We start from the raw sequence: 10,000 nt of genomic DNA, 5'->3' as shown, positions 1-10,000 counted from the left end.
CTGAGGAAGTGAGCAGAGCTGGAACAAAGTTTCAGCTCGCATAGCTCTACAGCCTGATGAACAGAACTATCCTAAAAACTACCCACAACCAGAAGTCGTAATTAGATCAAAATTCTTATGGAAGCTACAAAAATCAGCTTTGGGACCTAATTCAGCTCTAACAGAAGTGCAAAGAAAGATGATGTGTAAGACTAATCCTAAAAAGGACAGAGTCACTGTGGAATAAAAAGGTTTTTATTAGACTTTTTTTTTTTTTTTTTTTACAAAAAAAAAAAGAGGGAAAAAAAAAGGAAAACCTCATATCAGATGTATGCAATAGAGTTACACATTCCTACCTACTGCCTCACAGATTCATAGTTTGGCCCTTACTTCCTCCAAGGAGAAAGACTGCCTGGATTTCTATGTCAAAACTCAGATGAAGGCTCACCTATGTTTCTTCTTTTTCTGCTGACTTCAATCCTAAAAAGCAGATGGTGTGATAACGGTAGATTAATAGAGGTTATGGATTTCTGCTACACTTTTCCTAGCAGCAAAGTCTCTTCAAGAGGCTTGTCCGCCCAGTTAGCCTGGTCAACTTTGGGAGATATTTTGCTTTTCTCCTAAAGACGGGATGATTTTGATGTTATGCTTCAAAGAGTGGCCCTGCTAAATCAGCACAACTGAAGGGCAAATATTCTCTAGCAGAGTGAGGGCGGAAGAGCTTTACACCATTCACAAAATTTTAACTGGGAACTGCATTCTCAGACTTTGTCATCTATTTAGAATATCAACAGTTCTCATTTCTTTAGCCAAATATATTAAAGCTAGTGTCATTCTGAGGCAGTTCAGAGACCACAGAAAAACCCTCACAGAACCAGAACAGTTTTATTATAGTGCTTAGACAAATAATTATCATGTATCATCAAAAATTGTTCTCATGACAAAAATTTAGACTTAGCTTATCAATGTGATCAACTGCATCTTAGTAAATAATACAATTGCAGACAGTTATTTCCCATTAAGAAATACTGTAAAATATATAAAAATGTTGTTTCAGGCAAATGTCCTTTTTGCAAGTATGCAAGTGGCATTTCTGAACAAGTGCATTTTTGAACTTTCGTACTGAGTCCTATCAAGCGTACACAGAGCTCCGTGTTTTGCAAAAACCATCTTACTCATAGTTTATTCAACTTCCGAAGACTCTTTCTGAAAAAGTCACAAGATTTATATACATAAAGGCACAGCAATTCTGTTGAAACTAGCTATGTTACAGTACAATGAAGTTTAGTCAGTGCCTTTCATGCAACAAACTTCACTAACAAATTTGAATCCTCTTCAGTAAAATTAACTGTACAAGGACTGTATCCTTGCCATTCTGTAAAATGAACAATCAGCTATTATTTAATCAACTCAAATATACTACAGAAATGTGAAAGAAATTATTATGTAAAACGCTTTTCCTTTTTGCCTAAATTTACTAGATCTTCAAGGCTATATCTCATCAAAATAAAATATCTTTCAACTAAAAGCAAAGGTAAAGTTTCATTTGTGCTAAGATGACAGACTAAGTATTTCTACAGCTGGTTTTATAAAAATGATGTATTTTATATAGGTGCTGTCCTAGGAGACATCACCACTAGCTGCAGAACAGCCAATTCTAAAAAATAGATAAGGAACTGAGATTAGAAGAAAACCTTGAACACAGAGGTCATATTCAGGAATAAATACATGAATTCATCATTAGAACTAGATCCCTATTTGGTCCAGTGCTTAAAAAGACTGCATGCAATGGACACAGTAAATGTAGTTCTCCCTGTTAATTGATTCAAAGTATTCTCTCCTTCTCCCTCCCAATATCAAGTTGTCATTTTTGAAGCATCATAGTTTTTCTAGGCATCAGTTGCATTGAAAGAATATTTGCATTTTTACATGTCTGCAGCTGAGTAAGTAGAAGGCAGACCATATATGGCCATCAAGCTAATCCACTCCCAAAGCTTTGAGCTGCCGTTCAATCTCTTCATCTGAAATCGTAGCAGCTTTTGATGTTGATGCAGATGGTAAGCTTCTAGCAGCTGATGGAGCTTTGGCCATCTAGAAGATAACAGAAGTTTTCTTTAGTGAAAAGAATATGCATTGTGACAACCTGACTTCTACAACAGGACTTTAGAATAAAGGCTTCTAGAAGAAGCTATTTCAAAAAGGAATGAAGGGGAAGAAGCATTTGAACTGAGTAAAAATCCCCATACCTTTCCAGAAATTTCAATTCCGATCTCATCAAGCACTTGGTTAACAATATCCTGGCTTTCTTCTTCTTCATCTGATGCATCAAAAATATCATCCAGAGTATCATTAACTTGGAACAAAAATAAAAACACATTGCATTATGCAAAAAATATTACAAAAATAACTAAGTACCATCCTTCTACTTTCCCAGAACACAATGAATAAAGATACCAAGACAAAGAACCTGTATATAGGAGAATTTTTCTTATCTTTGATTTGCGAAGCATGTGAACATAGCTAGAGGAACAACAGAGTAAGGCATATATAAAATGCTTTTATAAAATGCTTGGTTTCACCGAAGTTATTTAGTTGCTCTGTCTTTCCCCCCCCCTTTTTTTTTCATTTAAGTCCTACAGTTCTAAAAAACATACCTTTCCTCCTCTTCCTCCAAACGAGTTATAAAATTGTTAATTTCTGAATTACAAAAATGCAATTCTGAGCTGTTGAGTTGTTCATATCTTGCTCAACAATACTGTTTTGAATCCATGCTACTTATTAGGGCCAACACAGTGGCAGGGATGGGAAGGCTTGCAGCACCACAAAGTGCTGTATGACTTAGTTGACAGATGCAATCAATAACAACAAAAAGCTGACTCCTTCTCCTTGCCCTCCAGAAAAGAAGTTTGCGGCTTAAATTAATAAAGGAGACAGACACATACAGACACACACACCCCTACCTCCTACCACCACAAATGCAAAGCTGAGATGATCAGTAATCTCTAAATTAAACTCAAATTTAAGCATCCAACCCCTGAACAGAAAATACCAACAGACCTATAGCCACAAAAGGCAATTTTTCAAGCCCTGCTATTAGTTACACTGACAAGATTTTGAACCAGTTTCGAGCCCTCTCCTCCTACTAGATTCTTTCTAGATATAAGATGAGTGTTTTGCATGCTGATGGGAGGGAATGAATTTATGTATCTATTGGTACTAGAAAGCATAAAGCAGTGTCCTTGCACAGACACTCATCGTTTTGTTTGCTCTTCATTTGCTATCAAGAATCTCATTAATTGTAATCACAGCAGTATTTCTAGCCTGCTTCTAACCCTTCAAGAGTGCTGTGTCCTGAAGCTAGGTACTCACTACAATGCAAAACTTACTCATTTCTTCAGTCATTTCCATCTTCATATTTTCCTTCTGGAAATTCTGCATAGTTTGCAGTGTCTTCTGTGGGTCCATTTTCTTGTTAACTGCTTGCATTGTCTAACAATATTAAAAAAAATAATAATATTAATCATACATCATACATCATTCTTTTCCAAGCTTTCTGTATTGATAAGAGAAAAAAAATTTACTTTTAATGTGACCAAAACAATCCAATTCTTTCCTCTCCAATAACATTAGCCATAATAGTCCATGAAAGTACCTGCTATGTTTCATAAAGTGTCACTTTTCTGAATTCTAGTTTGATTTTTATTAGATAATTCTACTGACCTTCTCTCCACTTCTCCATGATTAATTTATGACAATTTGTTTTTAAGAGATTTAATCCAATGCATCTCAGTAATAAAGAGCCAAAAAAGAACAAGTCAGCTATGTAATGATTAAAAATTAAGATCAACTAATTCACATGCAAGACTTGTAAGAATGTTGAGTAAAGTCACAAGTTGTTTAGCTTGACCAGTTACACAGACAAGCCACCTCTTTGTGGGCTAGCCCTGGAAGATGGAAAGCTTGCTACAGAACCACAGCTTGACATCTCTGAACAGTTGATGTTTGTCAACTTACTGCTCCTAAAAGAAACCTGACAGGAAAGACCTAGTAGTAATTACTTTCTGCCTGAATTTGCATTATATTATTGAATTTACTTGATGCATAACTGGATGCAACTCGGACTATGATAAAAGTATAACTTGCCTACAACGTGTGCTAATTTAGCTTGAAGTGCAGAATACAGAACAGTCCAGCTTGCCAAAAGCAAAATTCATATTTATCAACTCAGGCAAATAGGAAAAGGTTTGCAATTAACTCAAACCTGAGATTTTTAAACATCTTTTATGAGATGAGGTATGTGAGAGAAATAATGCAGTATTATTTTCTTAAGAGTGCAGAGAGCAAGAATGACAGGGAAATCCAGATTAAATTTACCTAGAAATGTAAGCTGGTAACCAGTGCCTTACTCTTCATACAAACTAGAATGCTACAGTGACACATTGCCTTGATTTCTGGATGAAACATGCCCTACCTTATTTTTCCCAATAAAAATCGCTTGTGATAAGTTCTACAGGCAAGGCATTGCACAATGACCTTTTTTTCCTTGTCTACTAAAAAGTGTTCTTCCACTGGCATTACATTTAATTTTTATCATGCAAGCATTTAACAGATGTCTAGCCCAAGAAAATATGCTTAATTAGGTGTTAACTGGCAGGACTGACTAGATGAAAGCTTCAAACATGAATCAAATTACACTTTTTCACCATATCTTCATTGCCATTTAGAGTATTAAGCAATACATTATAATCCTTCAATGATATTATACAAAATAATACAACTTCATTTTTGCAAGTATAACCTTAAGTTGCTTTCTAATGTAAAATAACATCTTACTTTTGCTGTAGTTGACATAGCTCCTGCCATCTTCATCTGAGAGTTCATCACCTTTGTTTGAGTTGACATAGAGGTAACTTTAGAGCTAACAGCGTATGTTCGATTTTTCTGCTTTCGAAGTTGCACAAGCTGTTTTGCTAGAACTTTACAGGCTTCTTTGTTACCAGTCTTAGCCATTTTCTTTATTTCTAGTTCCTATTAGAAGAAAAAGGTTTAAGATTAATTCCACAGATTTTTTTATTCACACAAAGATTCTATAATTAAGCATTAGCACTCTAATAAAATTCCAGAGGTTAACTACTCTTGTTTTTCAAGACACACATAAAGTTACATTAATATTCTTCTTTGGTTTTCTAGCAGGGTTTTTCTAGTAAAGGAAGTGAACAAATACAATGCTATTCTGCTCCCACCAGGGAAAACGAAGGAATTACAGTATGACAGTAAAGAATTCCACAAAAGGCTGCACTTCCTCTTTTTCAACATCGTATTATATATGAACGTAAGTGAACATTCAATTCTATATCTAGATATGGAATAACATTTCAAAAAAATTGAAGAAACTATTAAGCGCAGCTAACTACTAGGGCCATGACTCTAGTCTTAAGATTTTTGTATTCATTGGTTTTATTCTACTGGCAATCAAGCCATATCACTCATGGAATAACTGGGCAATGTGTAGGTTCTCTTAAACACTTTCTAACTTAGAGCAAATCTCATACCTTTTTGAAGGCGAATGAGATAAAACTAGATAGGCAATAATTAAAGGCTCTGTTTGCCCACATAATATAGCTGGACTCAACTTGGCACATAATAAAAGCAGTCCAATTTGTCTACAACAAGATGTGCTAATTGTGCATCTTAGACTTTAAGCTGGACATTGCCTGCTTGCAAAAAGTTGACTTAATAATTGATACAGGGAGAAATAGTAAGCTATTTAGCCTGGAGACATCATAGGAAAGTTTGAAACAAACAATTCTGTTAAGTGGGATTTTTCAAAATCTGTGTTTTCATCTGCGACTTCATAATGTAAACTTTCTTAACCATTTTTCTTTTTCAGCCTTTTTAAGGAGACCTTACCATGGTAACTAACTGCTTCATCTATGGCTGATCATGCATTGATTTTGTCATTAACCAAAAAGAGTGTTTAAGAGGGGCACTGTATTTCTTGAGGGGAATGTACTGGCTACAAGAACACAGATGCTTCACCTTCTTCACCTGCACTGGTAGTCCAGAAAACTGAACTATAAAGTAGGTATATTGCTCTAAAAAGGCAAGTGCTGGTTACCAGAATACACAAGACAGTACACTTCCCTTTGAGTATGAAAGTGACCTATTGCATTAGCTTTACTACTATGAAAGATAATTAAGTTTAGAGAGTGCACTGGCAGAAGGTCTTTTCTGAGAGTCTATAATTTCTGAAGGGATGCGTCATAAATATTATTTTTAACCTACAGAAGTGCAGATCAGCAAGTAAGGAGTGTGAGACTGTTCAAATATGACAGCCCTGAAATATATGCAAAGCTATGTGCTTTGTAACTAGTTCACAGAGACCACAAAAACAAGTATCTATAGCATGCCAAAAATATAATTTTCAATACCTCAAATATTGCGAAGGCTAGGAAGGATTTGTTTGCACACTACCATTCTAACAGCTAACACTAGAAAATAGTGATTTTCTTACTGAGATGAAACATCTAATTAGTATTTATAACCTTCAGAAAGTAAAATATAAACCAATATCAACCATTGCCAAATCATTGCAAACAATCATGCTGCAGGAATTAAAAGCCTACATCTAGATGATTTTATTCTTAGTTAAGAAGGATTTGGATAGCGAGCTGCCATATATTATTTGCTTTTGAGAGGTTTGGTGCAAGCTTATTCAAGGAAATTACATTCTTCAGAAAAATCTAAAATGATATAGTCATAGGAGGTTACAGAACTGAAACAGAACTGTCTGTATATTTTAGTAAGTAAATTTCTATTTGTTGTCCATTGGTTCTCCCTTCTCTAGCAGCAGATTTTAACTTCTACAAAGACTTATTTTTCATAACGGTTTTCTTTGCCCTCATTTCTAGAGCAGAAATGGAAAGCCAGCATATCTGAAACAATTTACTGTCATGCATAATCAAAACTTCAATGTGAGTGTTCATGAAAATGAAGTTTTTTCCAGACTCAGTATATTTCAACTGAAAAATGCCTCACCTACCAGTAACCTATTACATCTTATATGTTCAAGGTTTAAAGAAATAACTCACCTCTGAGCTTTTTGAATCTTATTCCCAAACCCTGATATTAATGTGACCTGCTGTTATCGAACAACACATCAGTAGCAACTGAAACAGTGACTGAATCTGCATAGCTTTTCCCACAGTCTGAGCATGTCTTCATATATTAAAACATACCATCTGCCACATCATTCTACCAGTTACACTGCTACACTGGTACAGCATTCATTCACTGAATACTTCATAGCTCACATACAAAATTTTATATAAATTTTAATTTAGGCAAATAGTTACAGAAAAGTTCTACAAGAATGAAAAGAATAACCATAACCAGGTGATACCCTGTGGACTTGCAAGTGCTTTCTTCCATTGAAGAGTCATGGTAACATATGATAGCACTGAACACTTCTAGACCACTGATTCATAAACCTTTTTGAAAACAAAACTACTACTTGAAGGATAGTGTATGCTAAGGAAGAGGGGAAAAAAAATGGATGTAGTTCTTTAATCAAAAAGCATTGGTTCTGGCTTTTCCTGTGTTAAAGATTGAAAGTCACTTTTAGATAGTAATTTTTTTCCAACACTTACTGATGTGCACAATTTTAATAACTGAGAAGTCAAACGTGGATTTGGAAAAAGACAAATTTTTCAGGATTCAATTATACATTGAGTCATACCTTAGCACTCTGCAAATTTTCTGTGATATTGGGAGGTTTTTTTTTTGTTTGTTTTTAAAGAGTAACAACATTCTCTGCTCTACTTACCAGTTGTTTTTCCTGTTTTTCAAGTGCTGCTCTGTCTCTGGTAATAGCCCTCTGTGTACCTCTTAACTCTCGATTTTGCTCCTTTATTATATCTGGAAAGAAAATATTTATAGCTGAGAAAAGTTTTCAGTACAGCATAAACATTTGGTCTGCTGAGCATTCTGTAGACATGCAGTATGTTGAACAGTCTCATTCAGAATGAATAGTCAGCAATCAGTAGTACTACTAAGTCCTGGCATTTCAAATATAAGAAATACCGACAAAATTTATTTTTGTGCATGCACTGTTATGTTTCAACAACATAGACTCCATTCAGTAACAAAGCAAAAAAAAAAAAAATAGTCTTCACATGTTTCTTTGCACCATAGCAAGGGCCTTAATCACACAGTAAGAATTAGGTATGCACACTTTTCTGCCAGTTTCAATATAACTTGGCAATAATATATTCCCTGTAAGCTCAGATCTCCTCAGCAAATCAGGCCCAACTGCAACTGGGAGGTCAGCTGAAGAAACCTTTTATCTGAGACCACAGGACAGTTAAGGAGTTACTGAGTTCATGAAAATTGTGAAGATACTTCTACTGCAAGTCCTGGATCCTGCTTTTCACTGCCTACTCAATGGAGATTTTTCTCCTTCACAAAAGTATGGCTCAACTTCAAGTCAGACTATAAAGGTATGGTTTCCAAATGTTTTCCATCAGCATATCCCTAAAAACATTTAAGTATGAAAATACCTTTAAGCTTCCTGACAACTGACACAGGAAGCAGAAGCTTGACCACAGTCTGTCAGGTGAAATGTAGCATCCTTCATAGGATTTTTTTTCCACTCTTATTTAGCAAATTACTTTCTGGTAAGACCAACTTATTAAATGCAATTATCACTTACAATATAGGCATCAATCACTCTAGCTGCCTTTAACTTTTGTTAGGCCTTACAGGAAGTGCTTTGGGTGTTTCTAATACACAGAAGTGACATCATGGCAGGGCATTGCTACTCTATTGGCAGAGAGTTTGCAACGTGGAAAAAAAAATCCAGAGAAGGTTGAGCTACTATAAGAAATGAAAACATAAAGGATAAATTGCAGAAACTATAACCATCCTTTTCAAGGCTAGCACCAATTTTTCTACAAACAGAAAAGCGGAATTCACATTCTTCTTCACAAATAATTAGAGATACTGTAAAACAGCCATTAAAGCTGAAGCAGTTTCAACCATGGGTTCCAACTGAAAGCCTGGGAACTTCAGCGGCCTTTTAAAGAGGAAGACATCTATGACCCACCCCCATGAACAATTTTGAGCCTAACAAAAAGCTATAACAAACAAATACTGTGATGTTGAAAAAGCGATTTCTTTTTATAGTGCTGCTACTGCTCCGGGAACTACATGCCCATCATCTTCAGGAAACGTATGCTTTTCAATGGAGACTAATGAAGAGCTGAAAGGTAATACAGCACATAAAATTGTGTTCTTCAGACCAGCAAAGCAACAGTGGAAATGATTCCAAAAACAATGCTACAGGCAAGTAATTTTAAGAGGAAATAAACGTGTATTACTTGCATAGCTGCATGTATGAGATCGAAAGAAAAAGAACTGTAATGGAGTTAGGTACAAGCCTGTCTTCCACAACCAAAATACCCGTGCAGAAACCCCTCGGTGCAGGGAAGCGGGAAGTCCGCGCTGAAAGACAACGGGGAGCCAGAACTCAGGGGACAATAAGGGTTTGCCCGACGCTCGTTTCGGATCCCACACGGCAGCTTCGGCCGCGGGGAGCAGCGAAGGGAAGGTGACAACTGCCCGCAGCTACCGGCCATTTCGTTCGCCTTCCGCAACCGCGGGAAAGGGTGAGAACTTGCGTCAGTTGGCGCAGAGAAACGAGGCGAGTACGCGGCTCCTCGGCTCAGCCGACGGCGCGCAGGAGGGACGGGGTCTTTCTGGGAGGGCCTGTCGGTGACGGGCGCTCGCACACTCCCCCCCGCCCCCGTCGGGCACCGGCTGCGCTCCGAAGCGCCCGCGCACCGAGGAGGCACCTCCGAGAACCCCTCGGACCAGAGCCGCCCAGCGCGGCTCGACCCCGCCGCACGCCGCCCCAACCCCCCTCAGGCGGGGGCACCCGGGCGGCTGCGGGGCTCCGGGCGAGGGCGGGCGCGGGTGGCTCCGCCGGGAGGACACCGCTGCCGCGGCAGCGCCGCCGCCGCCC

At 37.5% G+C, this 10,000-nt stretch overlaps 1 protein-coding gene across 1 annotated transcript; it reads right to left on the bottom strand.

The window, feature by feature from the left end:
* Positions 1-218: 218 nt before the first annotated feature.
* On the bottom strand, positions 219-9,614 carry CHMP2B (charged multivesicular body protein 2B). The gene is made up of 6 exons (XM_085323048.1): positions 9,413-9,614; positions 7,805-7,896; positions 4,813-5,007; positions 3,366-3,468; positions 2,226-2,332; positions 219-2,070 (listed from the first exon to the last, which is right to left on the bottom strand). The coding sequence occupies exons 1-6, from the start codon at positions 9,612-9,614 to the stop codon at positions 1,957-1,959; spliced, it is 813 nt and encodes a 270-aa protein (XP_085179174.1). The 3' UTR covers positions 219-1,956.
* Positions 9,615-10,000: the final 386 nt, after the last annotated feature.

Source organism: Rhea americana, unplaced genomic scaffold (genome assembly GCF_003343005.1).
Source record: "Rhea americana isolate MKP2758 unplaced genomic scaffold, rheAme1 scaffold_81, whole genome shotgun sequence".
Lineage (NCBI taxonomy): Eukaryota > Metazoa > Chordata > Aves > Rheiformes > Rheidae > Rhea > Rhea americana.
This window is presented reverse-complemented; position numbering and strand designations above follow the sequence as displayed.

Coding starts and splice junctions, on each gene's coding strand:
- CHMP2B (XM_085323048.1), bottom strand. CDS start 9,614: ATGGCCGGTAGCTGCGGGCAGTTGTCACCTTCCCTTCGCTGCTCCCCG. Junction 3,469..4,812: donor CTATGTCAACTACAGCAAAA/GTAAGATGTTAT, acceptor TAATATTGTTAG/ACAATGCAAGCAGTTAACAA. Junction 2,333..3,365: donor GGAAATGACTGAAGAAATGA/GTAAGTTTTGCA, acceptor TTTTGTTCCAAG/TTAATGATACTCTGGATGAT.